This window comes from Tympanuchus pallidicinctus, unplaced genomic scaffold (genome assembly GCF_026119805.1).
Source record: "Tympanuchus pallidicinctus isolate F22 unplaced genomic scaffold, pur_lepc_1.0 scaffold3, whole genome shotgun sequence".
Lineage (NCBI taxonomy): Eukaryota > Metazoa > Chordata > Aves > Galliformes > Phasianidae > Tympanuchus > Tympanuchus pallidicinctus.
In genome coordinates, this window is record NW_026294747.1 from 102,523,737 (window position 1) to 102,544,119 (window position 20,383).

At 42.3% G+C, this 20,383-nt stretch overlaps 1 protein-coding gene across 3 annotated transcripts in view; it reads right to left on the reverse strand.

Moving 5' to 3' along the window:
• The window catches only part of UBP1 (upstream binding protein 1), a 30,722-nt gene extending 10,515 nt beyond the window's left edge, over nucleotides 1-20,207 (reverse strand). Inside the window, exons 1-8 of one of the 3 annotated variants that reach the window (XM_052694307.1) lie at nucleotides 19,947-20,207; nucleotides 12,070-12,221; nucleotides 7,736-7,812; nucleotides 4,991-5,096; nucleotides 4,293-4,399; nucleotides 2,540-2,692; nucleotides 2,278-2,388; nucleotides 1,603-1,710 (exon numbers count right to left, since the gene is read on the reverse strand). In XM_052694307.1, coding sequence (XP_052550267.1) covers nucleotides 1,603-1,710; nucleotides 2,278-2,388; nucleotides 2,540-2,692; nucleotides 4,293-4,399; nucleotides 4,991-5,096; nucleotides 7,736-7,812; nucleotides 12,070-12,221; nucleotides 19,947-20,059 — 927 coding nt within the window. In that variant the 5' untranslated portion in view covers nucleotides 20,060-20,207. The remainder of the gene's footprint in view (nucleotides 1-1,602; nucleotides 1,711-2,277; nucleotides 2,389-2,539; nucleotides 2,693-4,292; nucleotides 4,400-4,990; nucleotides 5,097-7,735; nucleotides 7,813-12,069; nucleotides 12,222-19,946) is intronic. The other 2 variants (XM_052694306.1, XM_052694309.1) reach the window with 2 other exon arrangements.
• Between the last annotated feature and the right edge of the window lie 176 nt (nucleotides 20,208-20,383).

A 20,383-nucleotide genomic window follows, 5' to 3' on the forward strand; every position in this document is an offset into this window, starting at 1 on the left:
TTCATATTCTAAATTTAAATCACTTACAGAATATACGTAACTTCTGCAGCAATCTTTCATAACCAGAACACAATGCTCCAATTTATTTTAAGGTCGATACCAGGAAGTTTTCTAACTTCCATCTGTGCCTTATGGTCAACTCCATCCATTAAAAAAAAAAAAAAGGAAAACAAAACAACAAAAAAACCCACAACTGGATTAAGCTTAAACAAGTGGTAGTTTCAGGGCTGTGACACACAAAGCACTATATCCAAATATAACAGTCATCCAAGATACTTTTTGCTTTGCAGGCAGAAAGCATCGGTTGTTTTTTCCTTTCCTCCTAGACAAGACCTAGCTTCTGTGTATTTGAAAGACAAACAGTGTGCATCTTTCATTTGATGGCCCCTGGATGAAAGTCACCTGCCCATAAACGCCTGCTCTGAAGCCCAGGAGGCAGTGTTATGTCTGCAGCCTCTTACAGTACTGTGAGAAATACTGCAGAAACTGTGGTGAGTACACTGCATTCTGAAACACGGGGTCAGGAAAAAAAAGGCACTGATGGAAAGTCGCTTACATGGCATTCTTGGGAAAATGAGGGAGAAAGGAAAGTGAGTTGAAAATAACCCATGTTCTAAGGAAAGAAGAGCAGAGCAGAATCCTAAAGGTGGACCTTAAAGCCCCGCACCCACAAACAGTAGTAAGTAAATTCAGACAGCTCAGTGCTTACAGCTGTTGGGTAGGGAGGGAGGAAGTACCTGAAGAACCCATCTAAATAATGCCTGATCCCTCCCTGTTACAAACAAGAGGCACACACTGTAGTGAACCCTATGCATCATTTTAATAGATCATAAATGCAAAACTAAATGACGTCTGAGGGATAACAGTCAGGCAGCCACTGCCTCAGTGCTGCTGGAAAGGTGATGGCAATATTTCTGTTCAATCACTGTATTCCACAGCTAGACAATAAACAGACATTTCAACTTGGCCAAATGGAAGATGCAGGATGGTTTCTTATCTTAATCATTACTAAAGTCTCACTGCTATTTGCCTTCAGGAAATCTGATGCTAACCCCTGACAGGAAGAACAAGGAACATTTTTAATTCAGTCTGCAGGGCACACATACACACAGCATAAAGCTGTGCTGAACTACATTAAGCCTGCTTGGAGAACGGATGTAGATGGCTAAAGGAAAAATCAGTAAATAACGATCAACCATGTGCAACACTGCATGCCACTTGAAAATACTGATGTACTGGAAATTCATATTGAATGGAAATAAAAATACAGGACAGAACATTTTCACTACGTTTCACTGTTCTTATTTCCACTAAGCACATACATACAGAAAAGCAAAATGCTATTTCATTTCAAGTCGGACAAACTTAAAGCTCTTTACTTGTGAAAGTTACACAGTCCCTTTGCAACAGTTTATCTTAAGTGTTAGATTTAGGAAGTATTCCTTTGCTAAGAACAAAGATGGAGCAATTGATATACGTGAGAGCGGATCAAGTTAAGACACAGCAATCAAAATGGTTTTGCTTTATGTTACGGAAGTTTCTCCTATATCTAACACTGCACAAGGTATCTTGCACAATGAAAAGTAAGCAGAAGTCCCTTACACTGCCTCGCTTTGCCAGAGAATCACCGTAGTCTGCTGGCAAAGTCCGCTTGCTGGACTTTTTCTGCTCATGTTCAACTGCATCTTCAATTATAGGCTCAAGCCTCATCTGGACAAACACCAAAGATTCGGATCAATTTCTTTTCATTATACAGTGAGGAAAGATCTAAAAGCCTTGTAAAACTTCTGAAATTCTTTAGAAAACTGTACAGAACTCACTGACGCTTAAATAAAAGAAAATGCAAAAACCTACTGAGGCTCTGGCCTTAAATTCAATAACGTCCAAAAAAACAAAAAACCAACCAAACCAACCCTACAGTCTGAAGTGAAATCTTAGTAGATAATTAAATTCTAGGTTCCCCCCCTCTGTTTTAATTGTTGGTGAGGTTTTTTCAGCCTTCTCAGCTGCAAGGCTTTTAGATTTGTACCAAAAGGCTTGCTCTTGAGTTCAGCACAGTCAGCTAAACGGCGTTCTACCTCAGTGTGCATTAATAGAAGCATCCATCATCTAAATGAAGCTTATTAAACAGAATCTTTAAGTTTAATGTTGCTGCCCACTGGACAAGTTTGCCAAATAAAAGCCTACCTCTGCGTGGAACTAGTTCTTCCCCAACCCTTTCAAGACTATACCTATGTATTTCTTCCTCAGCAAACAGAAGTAAATCTGTTTTGTTACCTCTGTGAGAATGGTGGTGTCATAGGAAGGCTGATACTTTTCCTTCTCATGTGCAGTTCGCTTTTCCATCTTTTCTCTGTCTGTTTTCTGTTTCCTGTCTGCTCCTTTTGGCTAAAAATGAACAGTTACGTGAAAATAAAGCAGAAAGCAAACAGCTTTATAACTGAAATCTCATTTCAGAAGTCAAGCAGTAATATAAAGATGCCCCCCATCTTTATAAGAGTTTTGATTGACTCATTAAATATCTGCTTTCCACCCTTACCTTAAAAACTTTAATTTGACAGCTGGCTGAATGCAGATGATCTGTATATTCTCCATTTTCAGTCTGCTTGAAAGTGTCAACCTGAATCCTAAAAGGAACTCCTTTTTCTCCTCCATGCTTACGAGGGGTAAATTCAGTGCTGATACAATGGACCTAAAAAACAAATGGAACAAATAACAAACTCTGAAGCACTGTACACATGAATTCCACTAGGTGTTGCCCACACAGGTATATTTTTAAGGACAAGCAACAAATGACCCAGCGTATCTGAGGATCGAGCTGTACAACTAACTTAAATTTTCCTGCTCACATGCAAATGAAGCCAAAGATGCTATACCTGAGCTGACAGGGAGAAAAGGAAACAAGCACACGTGAGACCAAAGTCTCCCTGAAACCCACAACTCATTACAGATTCTAATTAACTGAGAGTTTGCTGTAAACCATCATATTTTAAGAGAAATGTCTGAGCATGGCAACTTTATCATGAACACAGCAAAAACTTTTTCAAGATACCGTTGTTCAATCTACTGTAGCTCGAATAAACTTGAGAGTTACTTGTCCTGAATATCATCAAAGCTATAGAAAGACTGGTTTAGAAGAGCTTCATAATCTCATGTGAAAATGGGGTCTTTTCAAATATGCCCACCTTCTCACAAAAGGCAACAGACTTTCTTGGATAGTACAACTTTATTAGCTAGAAATATCCTCCAAAGGTATCTAATGGAAAAATAAGTTGAAACTGTGAGTTATAATGAATCTTACTGGGCAACACGCTCCGTTTTTCTGCTTGCCTCTGAAAAACAAAGCAAATTCAGCACCAGGGACAATTGCATCCCTTGCGCTGCCAACCGTTAGGTGCAAAACCATCTATTCCCTTCAACCATCGACAAGAGAGAACCACAGACTGTGCACAGAAGTGCAGCCAGTGCAGCTATGCTGTGATCACCAGCCTTTAGAGAGAGTGAGTTATACCTGGATATAAGAATCAGTTCACTTTTCAGTCAGCCATCAGTTCTAAGGAGTGCATGAACAAAAATCTTACTTGGTCTGCTTTACACTTTTTCAAGAATGGCTACATCCCATAAAGGGGTAATTCTTACTAGAACAAAGTGCCTTTGCACCAGATCAAAGTTAATTTACTGACAGTGCTGAAGTTAAGCTGTGGCAGTCTCAGTAAGGAACAAAGCTACCTCAAACTTTGTATTTTTTTCCAGAGTAAAAACAGGACTGAGACAAAAGCAAGCTAGAAATTGTAATGAAAACTGAACATTCTATCTAAATAATGTGCAAAGATAACATGTTCAATTGGCTTAAATATCAAATAAGAAAAAATAAATAATAGAAATCCTGCTACAGAGAAGACAACTGATATATGAAACAAGTTTGAATAGCTGATCTAAAACCTTCATCCAGGATCTCCCAAATAAAATAACGTAATAGTGCCAACTATTTAGAATAAATATATTCAAACACTCCATAGGACTAAATATTTTAACCAGGAACTTTTTTTTTTAAAGAGTTTTTTGAAAAAATCTCTTAAAAGCTGCTTTTATAAGATCAAATTAAGTTGAAAAACCTAATCTAGGAACCTGTATATATCTAACAGTTGCTGTGAACCTGCGCTTCTTAGAAAGCTGATATTTAATGGCCATTTCGCATGTTAGAAACCAAGGAGCTTCCCAGTGCAAATCTACTACTATTTGTGAGCTGAAAGGCATCAAACACAAACATTCAGTCAAGTAAAGTTTCAAACCTGAATAAAAGCAGATGTACATTTTGTTGGATCCCACAAAAATTCAACTGCATTGAGCTGGCTTGGATTTGTCTTGATATCAATGACTCCAACAGACATAGGAATATCTACATTAAAATAAGCAATATGTATTTTTAAATGACCATATTCCAAGAGAACAACAGGAATACATGTTAATATAAGGTTACCACGAGCACATATGGGTACAGCGAGAAAACGTGGGCTGCCATGAGCAGCTTTTTAGAACAGATCTGAACAATCTTAGTAGGCTCAACATGCCAAGTGCTCTGTGCACGAGGGTGTTTTGTGATTTCCCCCCTCCTCCCCACCAGAGACACAGTGCTTATGAAATAATATAATATAAAGCTATGCCAAGTAAAGAAATCACATTGGTGCCACTTCCACAATCTACTAGAGAAAGTTATTTTTATCTGCGTTCTCCTAATTACTATCATATTTAGGAGTCAAAATTACCAAGAGCACTAACTGCATAAAGTTGCCACCTCACTCAGCAGCACTTCAAGGTTTTAAAGGAATGTGAAAGTGCAAGAACATTTTTCTTCAAAACACACTGTGAGTGGCACACAGAACACTGCGCTGCGCTCTTCAGCAGTCAGCAGAAGTGTCAGCATAAATATGACCATCATGGATTTAAATGCATTTAATCTAATATAATGCCAAGATAGAAGCAATTCTACCTAAGTCAAGAAGTCTGTCCCCAGGGCGATTCCACTTCCATCCTTCCAGCTGCTGGTGTTCGGTGTATTGCAACCTTCTGTCATGGAACACAACTCTTATAATACTCTAATAAGAGAACAATAATCTGATGAGCCACAATGTTATCATATGTCTAGAAACAGCCTGAAGACAAAGCACTACAGCATTCCAAAAGAGCCACACAGCTGACAGATATGTGTTTACAGAAAAATTAAAAAAGAAAAACCTTGGCAACCATCAGTACCCCAAAATAATCCAGAATACTGAAATAAAACTCAACAGAAGGAAACAGCTGAAAACGTGGTAAAAATGGAAGAAGAGATTTACAAATTCTTTATTGTAAAGGTCACAATAAATCACGTGCAGCAAAGAGAGCAACACTGGCAGCACAACATCAACACTGCGTAGGCTACACAGACTTGTTTTAGAAAGAAAGCAAAACAATCATTTATTTTGAAAAGCAGGAAATACAGTTTCACCAATTCATTTTTCCTTTGGAGATTTTGTGAATTGCTGTAGAAACCTTTAAGAAATGAGATTAATAATTCCTCCTAGTTCTTGTAAACAGATTTACAATAAAACTGTTACTTTAGTTAATGGTAAGTAGCAACAAATTCTAAACTATTCCAGATATTCTACCTGAAATATTTATTGAAAATACTAGGATTAACTTTATTAATCTGGAAGCAATTATCCAGCAGCACCTTTTCTTGTGAGCAGTTCTGTTGCAGCCATGCTCCAAGCCACAGAATCACAGAATGGCCAGGGTTGGAAGGGACCTCAAGGATCATGAACCTCCAACCCCCTGCCACATGCAGGGCCACCAACCTTCCCATTTAATACCAGACCAGGCTGCCCAGGGCCCCATCCAACCTGGCCTTGAACACCTCCAGGGACGGAGCATCCACAGCCTCTCTGGGCAGCTGTTCCAGCACCTCACCATCTCACAGAAAAGAACTTCCCCCTGACATCCAACCTCGATCTTCCCCCTCCCTCAACTTAAAACTATTTCCCCTTGTCCTACTATATTAAACATATTAAACAAATTTATGTTCTGCTGCATGAATGCACATACGAAGCAATTTGAAATACAGAGAAAATAAATATATGGTATAGTCTATGGCCATTAACTGTGAACAAAAGTGCTAAAAACAAAACAAAACCAAGGACTTCCAAATGCAGCACCTCTTCAAGGTATATAACATTTCCTTTGTTTTACATCAAAAGTAACAGCAAGCATGTGTTCCTGTGCACAGACACCAACACACCATCCCTTTTGTGCTGAGTGGTTGACAAGCATCAAACTTCAAAAGATCCACTAATTCATCAGTGTGGAATATCCTCTTTGTTACTGTTCTAAGATTCTGGTATTTAAGTTTCCAAAGTGGAGATTATGTTGATGCAGCAACGCAATACCTTGCTACAATCAAGTTTAGTTTATAAAACTTCTACATTGCTTTGTCTCATCCTACCTACCTAGCAGTTCATAACTAAGACACGATTCCATAAAACTGCAGCAGAGAGACTCTCCAAAGCTGTAACAAAGTAGCATCTAATGGGGCAAAATAGGCAACGTGCTTATTATAGCAAGTCAAAATGCCTGGCTGTAAAGATTTAATTGCAGAACTCCCAAAGCCAAATGTTATGCTTGTGCTTAATGCTTCTTCAAATTATCTCTGAACAAGCATCCCACAGACAAGTAAGAACAAAGCCCAGGACTATAGAGGCCCAGCCAAATGTCTCAAACGACACAGCCCAAAGCTGACAGGTAAAGATTCAGCCTCCCACGGGCACGCCGTTCTGGTTTAATTTCTCAGTACTGCTGCTGAAGTAACTGCTTCTCCAACACAGAGCATGAGTAAGATTTTCCTGGAAGATCTGATAAAAATTGCAAAGAGAAAAATCCAATCCCCCCCACCACTAGGCCATTCTTTTAATAACATGTCCTATGAATTGGGCACCTTTCATTCTGCCTCATTCTCCTACTTTGTGCACCGTGTTGGATTCAACATACTTTCTGCTAATATTAAAGCATAACAAAACAAATACAGAATTAGAACAGGACTTCAACAGTGGAACAAAGTGCTTGATGAGCTGCAGAATTACAGAGGTCTGCTCTCCTAAGGATTCATAAGATGGCACAGCCCAGAAGACACTGGACATGCATCCACAGACATCTAAGTATCTTAAAGCTTACATGAAAAAAATGTCTTTGCTACACTCTAGCACACTATAGGCAGCATTTTATTGTTTTTAGTATCACTGGTCAACTATTATTCAGCAAGTATCTGGTGGCAGTAGAAAAAAAAAATCTATGAAATGAAAGGTGTCTGGGTTGGATTCATCACACCCAACTTCAGATATGAGAGTTCAATGCACATTTAACAGAGATTCGCCTCATCTTACAACAGATCAGACTGCAAACCTCACAAAGGCTAGATAAAGTGATAAGGTCACCTTCAGTTATCTGCAGTTACATGAAATGAACTCATTCATAAATTGGGAAATGTATACGTGTATATTCCTTTAATTTGTAGTAAATTCAAAACCAGCAAAACAACAGAATGAAGCATTAGGTTCCACTACTACTCTGCTCAGTGGTGAGATGAGCTAGTCCACGTCCCTCCACGACTTACTGTCCAACAAAAGGTTAAAAGCTGCTCTTTTTCACATGCAAACAAACAGCAGAGGTTTGACAGCAACACTATTAGAGAACTGATGCTCACCTTCACCAGTTTGCCATTGATCTCTGGTATGTCTCCAGCTTTCCGATTATCCAGCATCCGTATTTCATAGGACTGACCTGTAAAGAAAGAACAGTCAGACCACAAAGCCATCTCATGCTTAATGTACCTCAATCAGCCTTTGATTCTTAAACAAGAATATCAGTACCTCAAGCTTCTGTTTAAGAGATTTCTGTAACAAGGTTGACTCCACAGTACAGGAATGAGTGCAACCATGAAGTGAATCTCTTTAATTCAGGTAAAACTACAGATACTCCCAAAGCTTGAGTATTATACTTTACATTTAGAGTAACTACTCTTTTCTTCTGATGGTTTGGGTTGTTGTTTTTTTTTGTTTTGAGGGGTTTTTTTTTGATGTTTTGCTTTCTCAAAAGAAAGAAAAAAAAAGCATTTAAACGCTTCACACAAAATACATACCACTCTCCCATGTTTAATTTTGTCCATTTAACTTCTGCCTCTGTACGACCTGCAGAGGTTTTATACAATTTCCAAATATAAGCCTTTTCAATAGCATTACTGTGAAGGGGTTTTACTTTGCTGTGACACCATTCAGCCTATCAGGCTATGCACCACACATGTACAAGCTTTCTTTACTCCAGCAGCATCTGACCACCGCTGACATAAAAAATATACATACCACAATTAAATGCACGTACTGCAGCCGAGCAAACATCACATCATTTCTACTCCTGATTTAGTGGGTGGCTACCCTGCCCACAGCACGAGGGATGGAACTAAGCTCCCTTCCAACTCAAGCCACTCTGTGATTTTGAGATTTAATTCAGCACTACTAATAACATTTTGTAACTTTTTCTCTGTCCATTGCTGTTTTAAAATGGAGGGAAAAAAAAAATGAAAAAGAAGAAATTTTTGAGACAAGGGGATAGACATATTCCAGTCTGAAGTTTTGGATACGTAGCAGCTTTGACAGTATAAGAAGTGGCAGAGCACTGAATATTCCAGTCACATGTCCACTGAGTGCTATACATTTTCCTCAAGAGCAGCCAGAGAAGCAAGCCAATGTAAGGTGCCATCAAATGTAACTGGCCTACGTTTAACACTAAAAACGTAGCAGGAAGAAACATCTGGAGGTCTTCATCCAACCCCCTGCTCAAGCAGAGACATCCAGACCAACTCCCAGCTTTTGAGTTAACTCCATGGCTGGAGACTCCACAACCTCCATGGGCAGTCTCTGCTGGTGCTCTGCTACCCTCTCAGTGCAGAAGGGTTTTCTGGTGTTCAGAGGGAGCCTCCTGTGTTTCAGTTTGTGCCCACTGCATCTTGTCTTAGCACTGGCTACCATTGACAAGAGCCTGGCTCTTTCCTTTTTGCACCCTCCCTTCAGGTATTTGTACATGAGATAACTCCCAGCTCCCTTAGCCCTTCCTCAATGATGTGATGCTCCAGGCTCTTCACCATTTTCATGGCTTTTTGCTGGACACTCTTCCATATGTCCATGTGCCTCTAGTACTGAGGAGCCCAGAACTGGACACAGAGCTTCAGGTCTGACCTCACCAGTTCTGAGTAGAGGGGAAGGATCACCTCCCTTGACCTGCTGACAATACTTTGCCTAATGCTGCAAGGACATACTGCTGGCTCTTGCTCAATCTGGTGTTCACCTGGACTCCCATCTCCTTTTCTGCCTAACTGCTCTCCAGCTGGGTGGCCCCCAGCACGTACTGGTGTATGTGGTTGTCCTTCCATAGGTGCAGGATCCGGCACTTCTTGTTAACCTGAGATTTGTGTCAGTTCACTTTTCCAGGCTGATGAAGTGCCTCGGGATGGCAGCAGGACCTTCTGGTGTAACTGCCAACACTCAGAGGCTGCGCTCTGCCCCAGCTGCAAGAAGATCACAGCCCTACAGCTGCACACAGACCTCTAATTCAGGTTATCTACTCCCCATGCTGCATGTAACAGTGCACACACCTCAGAACAGCAGCCCACCACACCAATTTCCAGAAAGGATTTTGAAATTTTCCTACAATGGTGCTCTGCAAGCACCCACAAACTCCCCCTGTAACAGGGATTTTCTTTCATACCATTTCTGCTATTTGAGCATGTACATCTAGCTGAACAGCCAGCTTAGAACACTGTTCTACAACTGTGACAGGCATTCTCAATGGACATTTAACAGATCTTACAACTAAAAACCTTGCAAATCCCTAACAACTATCATCACTCCACGATCTGAACTTCTAGCATCAGCTCTAGCTGAAAACTGCATCACTTAAAATATTCCATTAGCTACTCTCATTAAAATACTTACTGACAGAGTGAAGTCAGGGCATATTTATGTGTTCCCTTAACAGATACAGTAAACATCCCCTTGTCTTCTGGTAGTCTCAATCCAGTACAGTAAGGTAACTATGAAATTGAAGAGGGCATCAGGTCTTTGTGGCACTCCCTACTTGTGATCCCCTTGAAAATGATTAAGCAGGAGAGCAGTAACAGGGCCGAACTAAAAACCAGGTAACAGAAGTAACCAGGATTAAAATTACTCCTTTTCTAGGAGAGCTTATTCCGACTTATTATATCCTCTAGGAGAACTTATTTCAACTTATTATATCCTCTAGGAGAACTTATTCCAACTTATTATATCCTCTAGGAGAACTTATTCCAACTTATTATATCCTCTAGGAGAACTTATTCCAACTTATTATATCCTCTAGGAGAACTTATTCCAACTTATTATGCAGACATCTGCATCAGTACAACTCCAAAGTATTGTGAACTATAACACGGCACTACAAAAATTAGATCTCCGCTTCAAACTGACTTCTGTGTAAAATATGTCATCTCAAAACTACCCCACGATTAATATGTTAATACGTAGGGCTTGTACTAACAGCTGGAAGATAAATTTATTTTCAATGTCAGCAAGTTACCTGGAACACTGCAAAACTACAAGACAACTCTGCAAGAAATCTTAAATTAGCAGAGTTTCAAGGCCAGATGAAACAATTACAGTTATTTCAGACAGTGGTACTTAAATGGCAAGCTCTCCTCAGAACTCAGAGAGCACTTCTTGTATTTCTGCTTCCTATCTTCTGCTGCTTCCCCAGCATGCTGAGCTGACCTTCAAGCACTGTGTGGGCAGGGAGGCTGGATGCTGTCCCTGAAGAAAAAGTGTATTTCTACAGATACCAGATTTTTCTAAACAGTGCCAACCACGTTGCTGGTCCAGCACACTGATGGAACTGTACTGCTTACTGCTAAAGAGAGCATGCAGGGTACAAAAAGTGATTAAAAAAAGAGTAAGCCTGACTAAGCAAATTGCTGAACTATGCAATCGTGTCTGTAAGAAATGACTAATTGCCTCAAGAACTTCCAATACTCTCACATCAGTAGACAAGTCAAGTGATGTTTAAGGTATATTTAGACAGACTTGCTGCTGCAAGATGAAGCACTTGGCAACTTCATTCACATGGAAAGCTCAAAAGGATTCCTCGTCACCATGTCATTATGAAATTAGATACAATCTGCTCTCACAGATTTAAGGCGCCCAGTGTGCAGTGAAACTTTTTCAGGTACCAGTGAAGATTCAGCAAGGCATATTGTAATGTATGCCCTCTTACCTGCATACTAAGCACATTGCTCAGAGAAGCATCTGAGCTAAAAAGAATAAATGCACCAAAACACAGTAGGACACGGAAAAGAAACTGTGCATTTTTTTGGTTATTTTTCATACATACTGTGCTGAAGAACCATGCCTCCTAATTACAGTGCTGACTATTGAGAGATTTTTAGGTGCTAGTACACAAAGAAAAGAAAAAGCAAACCCACACAAAAGAACAGTGCTACTTCAGTATTAGAGCAGGAGTAAGGAGAGGGAGAGTGGACACAGGTCATCAATAAAGTCCAAAAACTGTAAAAAGATTTTGATTGCAGTTCAAAATACTAGCTGACTGAACTTAGGGCAGCAATGGCATTTCCAGAGATGAGGGAGGTTTTGTCACTCATCATTTTGCTCAGCAGTCAATGCTGCCTGTAGAAAGAAAGCCATACTGTCAGGCAAGTGAGACACAGGCTTTAAAAGAACTAAACAGCCAAAGTCACAGGAGTTATGTATCTACTTAATTTCTGATAAAGGCAGACAAGACAAAAGCAAGACATGTATAACTGGTAACTACAAGGGTAGCTGCACTTGTGTTCACTTCCAAAGTAAGACATACAGCTATCCACATACCACATGGACAACACGAGATGGTAACAAGCTATCCAGACTCATTTGTTCAAAATATGAAGAAACCTTGTTTTGAAATTTACACCATAAGCTGCATTCGTGGCAGTTAAGCCTGCAATACACGCATACCAACCTTGATTCAAGTACGTAAGAGTTTCATCGTATAATTTTACTGCTGGAGATGTCGCAGCACACATAACATACTGGAAGGGTGGATGTTGGGCCTCATTTTCTGGTGGAAGGCTGGAATCTTCCTGTTTGAAAATAGGCAGTGCCAAAACATCACTGCAAAGAAAAAAAGCACAATAACTGTGAGACTGTTGGCCCTGCCTTGTGTGAAATTAAAAAAAAAACAACGCTGAAAATTCTTCTCCCCATTTTACAGCATTTTATTTAACATAAATTCTGCTGACATTGAATATTTTTCAGACTTGTTATTTGGTTTTACCACACCGAATGGAGCAGTAACGATTCACAAGGTATAGACAGCTTATGCCATAATTTACTTCATAAAAAGATTGGCAAAACCTTGCACATCCAGTTTCTGAAGTATGAAGAGCAATCCATGCTGTCCACAGGCAGCACTAAGGAACTAAACTGCACCACAACCAATGACACACTTTCTACTTTCTATGGAATACCCTGTATTAGCAGTACATTAATTTGGTGTCTTTGTATACAGCAATATACAAAGACATATACAGACTTCAAAGAGGTGAGTTCTACTCCAGGATAGTGTTCTTCCACCACTGAATTTCTGTTGGTGATTAAATTTCACCCTGCAGATCCACGAAGCCTTTTGCAAAGAATAATTCCTAAACTGAAGATTTCTCACATCATCTCCACTGTTCAGCTTTTAATCCAATCGTATCTCTTACGTTTCTTCCCCTTCCATTTATTACAAACATTAATTTAATACATGTTGCAAAAGAAATCTAAAGGTCTGATCCAAAATGCACTGCTACTTGAGTTTTTGAAGTAAAATTATGTTTTGTCATTGCTCATTGCTGTTACAGCCTGTTTCACTGGAAGGGAAACCTCAGGGAGGTTTTACAGTCTCTTCCCAGAAGTAACAACTGCAAAAGACATCCATGCAGGTTCCCTGGTTCCTTCCCATTTGGAGGGAACCACAGGAGACACTATGAAAGAAGGCACTAAGTCAGGAAGCTGTTCCAAAAGCCTGCTGGAGCGATGCCAGACCCAAACCTGGAACCCAGAGGAGGCTGTGTCCCTTAAGGAAGATAAGAGTTCCTTTCTACAGACAAAAGCTGTCACATATCCACAGGCAGGAGAGAAAATACCTTAGGTCAGTGGGTTGCTATGTGAGGATGAGTGGGAAGAAAAAGGGAAGTGCTCCACGGCTGAGCAGAGGCAGCCTGGCACAGAAGGGAGCCCAGCCACCAGCCAGGGAGAAGTACTGTCCCAAGATGGGACTCCAGCACTGGGAACCTGTGTTTGTGACACGCTCTGGAATGCTGAACAGTTGTCAGTGCTTTTATGAAGAGGAACTTTAAAACGGAAAGAACATGGCAACGATTAAAGTGTTTAAAATACACGCACGTAAGAGCAGAAGTGCAATAAAAAAAGGCATGCAAAGCATCTCACCAAATGAATAACCCACGGCTCTCAATACCTGCAGTGCTTGCTTTCACTTAACACAAAATTGAAAAGCAAGTCTCTCGTGTATTTACGTAAAGCATCTTTCAAGTCTCTATCTGTAAACCACAGGTAGAAAATGAAAATGCATCTGGCCTACCTTAAGAATACGTGCAGTGGTTAAGGAGCTAGTTAAACTAACAGATGAGGCACTGGAAGCCACCAAACACAAACAGAAGACAAATTTAGCCAGCTTTATCTAATACTTGCAGAGTGGTGATGACTAACTGCTATTGCAGAGGAAAAAAGACATCCTACTCCAACCACACAATTTCGCTGTAAAGAGCACACCAAGTACATCCCTAAAAGCCACCATTCCAAAAAAAAAAATGCTCCAGAAAATGGCACAAAGTAAACAGAAGAACTTGCAGAGATTTTCCCCACACAGAAGCATACATATCTCTGAGAAAGGAAAGTCCTCTGGGCTCCCACACGTTGCAAAGGAAAAGAGAAGCCAGTGCAATTCAAAACTACCTCTGAGAGGCAAAGAAACACCATTTCATTAACATTTAGCTTTGTTCACTACAGGAATGGAATGTCAGCGTTGTCACATTCAAAGATAGAGATAAAAGGGGGATGGTCAATAAGGTATCAATAAACTGCTTCAAATCTAGGTTTTAAAGCGTCAGTGACAAAGAAACGCATCCTGACTGCAACCCAGCCATTAACTTCTCTTCAGAAAGGAGCTGAGAAATCAGCTCTGTCCCACTCTAATGAGGCAGTTCTGGCACTGTGGCACAGCAGCTGAGCACAGCCCATCCCCTTCAATGCTCAACAGCCCATCGTTCAGCAATGCAGGTTTTCCAAGCACAGCTGGCATAAGGAATTCCTGCCACATGGACAGCACTTTCCCTTCCCCCTCCAAAATATTTTGCAGGGCTACTTAGGGATCTCTATCAGCGCATAGCACAGCCTAACACACAGCTAGCTATACAGCTGAGTGTGGTGGAAAATGTTACTATAGAGATACCCCATCCTGCCAAACATAACCCGAGGGCAGGCATGATGAGTTATGCCTGTTCCCCTTCTCACGCTGACTAAAAGAAATAACACAATCACCAAACCTCCGTGTTTACACAGGAAATCATCATAACCAGCATCAGCCTTCTACTTTCATAACCCTTCGTCATGCTTCTACTCGCTCACCTGGTGCAATTTCACCAGTGTTGGCCCAAAGCAGATTAACAGCAGGCACTTCTCTACCAGCTCTGCTCCGGCTGTCTAACACAGCAACAAAGCTGCACTATCCTGCCAGCCTTACCTAGCATCGTTTGAAAAAGCAGACAATCTCGGCTGACCTATCAAGGCTTACTCTCCTGATGGAAGGAACTCCGAGATCAATTTTTGAAGCTATTTGCTCCAGTAAGAGAAGTCCTCACAACTTGTTATTTAAAGCTTTCAAGTGAAAGCACTCTTTCCTTCTACAGGAAGGAGAAATCATTCCTAGAAAAACAGAGTTAACCTTCATCACACACCAAAAGCATGCTGTAAACACCTCTGCAACACCCAGCTGGGACTACCCACGCCAGAGAAGCACATATGTGAAGCTGCACCACACAAGAGTCGTGAGGCACCCAAGAGGAAGCAAGGTGCACATCACAGCACCCAGATGGATCACACGTGATAAGCTGTCCCACTTGAAGTAGCCCATATAAAGGACAGAAAGGCCAAGAAAAACACGACTTTTTTCCCCATGCTTGTGAAACGCCTTTGTTGGCTGCAGAAATCACCTTCTTTCTGAACACAAAATCCTGCCTATTGATTTTTGTTATGATCGTAAAACAAAAGAACCACCTCCTGTCCTTACAAAAACAGGAATTAGTATGTCATCAAAATTGCAAGTGACACTCCATCAATCACTTGCCTTATCTGTCTCTGGACTGTATGCTTTTGGGTGTGAGAGTACTAAAGCATCCAAGAACACACAGCTCTTTTGAAACTTTAAAGCATGATTTACAAGGGCAAATACCTTGAGAAAAATGGTTCTTGAGCACTATTTGAATAGGAGTTAAGCTCTGCTCTGTTAGGGTGTCTGAACGAGCAACAGGAACACGTAAAGAAACAGGCTGACGCTTCCTAATACCTTCCCTGTGTCCAGAAAAGGAAATTCAGTGTAAGAAGAGATCACCAGCAGTAGCTGCTGGGAAACAACTTTCTCTGACATGGCACAAGATGAATGAGAAAACAGGTGCGAATGTACTGCTGCGCTGGGAATCCTGCAAACCTTCACAATGGAAACTCAACTGCTTAAAGGCCTCAGCTTATGGGGAGTCCGACACCCACACCATAATGCTACCACCAAAAGCCCTGCATTGCTAACCTCATGATGGAAGCAAGGAGATGGTGGACCAATGTCTGTGTACAGCCACAAATCCCTGATTCTTCTCCAACACAGGGAGGCCAGGTAGCTGCTCCAATCTGCACCACCTGGTGTAAAGACTGCTGATAACACATCTCTAAGAGACCTGCCCTCAGTCCCTGCCTCTGTTCATCGTGAGGAGTGGACACTGAATACAAGCATGGGAGCTAAAAGGTCTTTCTGTTGACCTTTTATCGTGCATCCAGTTGGGGGGGAAGAGGGGGGAAGAAGGGAGGAGGGGGAAAGAAATGAAAAAGAAAAATCAGTGTCAGTGATGGAGAACGAGATTTATCTTTCAACACAGCCACCAAACCACTTGCGAACAGAAACGTCTTCTGTGGTAACAAAGGCTCAGGTCTGGTCTGTGGATTTTCTTTCTCCCCAAATACCTGTTTCCTGACAAATTACGAACTTGTGTCTGCACACAGAATCAGGCTCCAAAGCTGATCAGTACATAACATTCTATTTTACAGAGTCCCGAGGTCAGTGAAAATTATTTTTTCTGCAGTGAAAGACATAAAAGTAGAAGACACTACTACAACGTGAGACTTCTGACTTGTGATGCTGCAAACACTGCATCTATTTAAAAACAAACACACTTCTGGGGGCACGTTAAGTCAGCCCTTCTCTTAAAAAAGGAGCTTTAACCGATGGCAGAATCTCAAAGCAGTGGGTGCTGTATGGGGTAAGCAGTCATCCTGTCTGTCAGAAAGTAACAGGAGCCACAAGGGCAGCCGGGCCTCAACCACAGAACTCAATTTCTTTCTGTCTGTATAGCGACTATAAAGGTTAGGATTGTAACTGCCATGACCCATCAGAGACCCAGAAACTGTGAGCTAACATCCCCTTTTTCACTTGAGAGCGACACGATGAGCTGTAGGGTAGCAGTTCCCTGACTCTACACAGGAAACCTCATTGGTACTTCATGCTCAGCCCTGGAGGCCAACATTCCCTCAGCATTCATGGCAGCTCCCCACAGCACAGCAAGAAAACCAAACTGCCCGCAGCAGCCTTCCAACTGCCTCCAGCCATGGCTGCTCAGCTCCCCACAGACACCTTGGGCTTGCTGAGGGGACAGGAGAGTCAAATCAACCTCATGCCCCAGAAATGGAGAGACAGCTGGGTATTTTTCTTTTTGTGGTTATTTGTGTCAGAATGATCATACTCAATTTAGTTTAATAAACTTTAGTTTTTAATCCAGCAATACATACTGAAATAGCTACAACTGAAATAATCAAGTTCCCTCAGGACAGGCCTTAGTTACTGCACCAGAAATACCACTGGGGTTGCAAGCACTTAAAGAAATCCATATACTGTGCCTCCAAATTATACATAAAATTGCATCATGGCCACTAAGGTACTTCTTGTATTTGTGCTCATTTAACTTAAACCAATGAGTTAATACATCAAATCGCTCAGATTAAATACAGAATTTTGCTAGAGAAATGGCAAGTTGTTCCTAAAGGTTCACTTTTCAGTCATACAGTCTCCATTTTCTCATAGTTCACACCAGAGATTAGTGGTCCCCAAAATTATCCATTATTGCTACGCTATGAAGATAATGACACAGATAATTATGCCAGGTAAGCGATAGGAAATCACCAGGAGGGTGAGTGCTGCTATGCAACACCATCTCTGCCACTTTAACTTATCAGCAATGCTCAGATCCACTACTGCTAAAGGTACTTTAAGCACTGAAATTCCTGGCTATACACTCATGGCCTGAATTAGTGAGAAAGAAAAAAAAAGCAGAAAACCTGAGTTTCAAGACTGTAAAGAACTTCTGAGCACTGTTTAAAGATAAACTGTCAGAGAAGCTGTGTCCAGCCAGTTTCTCTTACAGAAACCCGCAATTAGTGCTCACAAGCAGCCTTTTTACTAACAACGTCCACAGCAGGGCTCACACCTCAACCCAAGGAAGTATTAGCTACGTTACAAGCAATCCAGAGCAGGTAAAGCAGAGACCACATGCAAGCATTCCTTAAAAAATACAAAGCCATAGAGCTGGAGAAGTTCTCCCAGTGCTCTTTTCCAGAAAACATTTATTTTTCTAATACCCTTTTTTGAAAGGAAGTGACAAGCACACAGCTTCTGCTGGCACACAGAGCCAAGACCGGAACATTTTCACTCTGTTACGCCACTTCCCTTAGCTTTCCCATCTGACATCACCATCAACTGAACAGGCCGCCATTTCCCACAAGTATAACTTGAAAAACGTGTAAGAAAAGCATAAAATGCCCAAATCCCCGAGTCCTGCAAATACTAATTGCAGTTAGGTGATCCCTTTGTGTTCAAAGAATTCAGTTAAAATACCAGTACGTGTTCCCAAAACACTTTTTAAGTGACTCATCAGAATTGCAAAGAGGACAATATTACATTTAAAATTAACGTACAACTCCACTTATCCAGCATTACTTTCTGTGAGGTTTTTTTTGACTGCTAAAACTCTTTCTATGTAATTGAAAGTAAACTAGAAATGCCAATATAACAACAACAACAAAAAAGGATGACATAACATCACTGAGGATCAAAAGTAAAGTTTAAAGGAACCAAGCAGCGTGTGTTATTAGGAGAAGAAATGAACTCTAAACACAGAAAAGGAAATCCTTAAAAAACTCTCTCATTCAAACCTGGGGATTTTCATCCTAAAACACCGAGAAAGAACGGCATCATGGTAAAGAACGAAGCACATCTCTTTAACAGACACGAGTGTTATCAAGTGTTATCAATTACTGTTTGCATGAGAGGAAGATAAAACAGAAAGTGAATGGTGAGAAGCCACCCAGGCAGCTGCCAGACAGCCTCAATGACCTGCACTGTTCTGGGGGACTGGTGACCGCCTGGCACAGACAGAAATGGAACAGAGAAAGAAAAACCATCCAGAAGAGCTGAATATACACTCGTGAGTATCCTCACTGAAGGAGGTGAATCACCTGCTTCCATGAATTGACAAGTTCTCAAAGATAGCTTTAATTTTAACAATAGTAATAAAATCAAATGCATGGTGCATGTGGCACCTGCTGAGCACACAACCCAGATGCCAGCACAACAGCCCTCCTTCCTGCTCAGCTGAAACCCCAATCCCCAACTTCAAACAAAGATATCTCAGTTACAGCACCTCACCTGAGAAATTCAACCCAAAGAGTGTGGGGAGGAAGGGGGGGAAGGGCAAGTTTCAGGTAACCATGGGAGAGAGCACACCTCTCAAACAAGTCTGGCCATCAAAAGTAACAGCGCCAGCATTTTGCACCTCTGCAAGATTCAAAACACTGAGTTACGTGACCGAAGCCTTAGACTGAAAGATTCCCAAAATCAAAGCTCTCAAAATAGTTCCCCTTTCAGCACTAACGAGTTACATAGGGACCGAGCAGCTCTGCCCACAGCTGAGTTCAAACATACTTTATTTCTAACAGGTACCGTTTCATTTTAACTTTGGAAAGCACACCCTGAGACTGCTTAAATACTTCTATTGTAAAACCTGGAAAACGATCAAGAGAAGAAACTGCTGAGCTCCAACAGGAAGAGCTGCACGGCAGTGGAAGAAAAAATGGAGGTCACCAGAGACCCACTCCACACGTAAATATGAAACAATAAACAGAGTGACTCAAGTACAGCCATTTTACTACCCAATTAACAGCCACAGCGTTTGGTCGCTCAGGAAAGAACGCTTCCGAAACGTTAGAAAGAACGCAGCTACGGTTCACTGCAAACTACAACCGCAGAACCAGAACCGAGAACTGTTTTCTGGAATAGGGGCAACGCAAAGCCGAGGGGCAGGAAAACGGCGTTTTCAGGACGGGAACGGCAGGCAGGGCCGCAGCCGGGGAGCTCCAGAGGGCATCCCCTGCCACGTGCCAGCTCTCGGGGTGCGGGAAATGAAACCGAGGGGAGGAGGAGGCACGGTGGGAAGAAGGAAGGAAGCAAGAAAGGAGCGAAGCAGCCGCCTCGCTCCGCGCAGAGCGGCCCCGCGGCCCCCGCCCGTCCCCCGGGCGCACCTCATGCTGTAGGCGCCGGCTCCCAGCTCCTGCCCGATGCCGGAGAGACTGGCGTCGAAGTCGTGCACCAGCCCGGACTCGATCACCTCATCCATCTTCAGCACCCACGCCATCTTCCGCCGCCCCCCGCGCTCCCGCGGCGCCGCGGGAGGAGCCGGACGGGGAGGAGTCGCTCGGCCCCGGAGCCTCCGCCGGGAGGCGGCGTCTCGGCGGGCGGCGCGGGGCGGGAGGAAGCGAGAGGGGCCGGGGGGGCGGCGCGGAGCCGGGGCGGGACGGAGAAACGCGTGCTGGGCGGGGGAGCGGCCGCGCTCAGCCCCGGGGGGGCCCTTCGCCCGCGGCGCGACCGGGGCGCGGGGCCGCCCTCAGCATCCTGCGGCCGCCCGGCCGCCGAGGGGGGCCGGGGACCCGGCGGCCGCCGCCTCCTCCTCCCCCTTCCC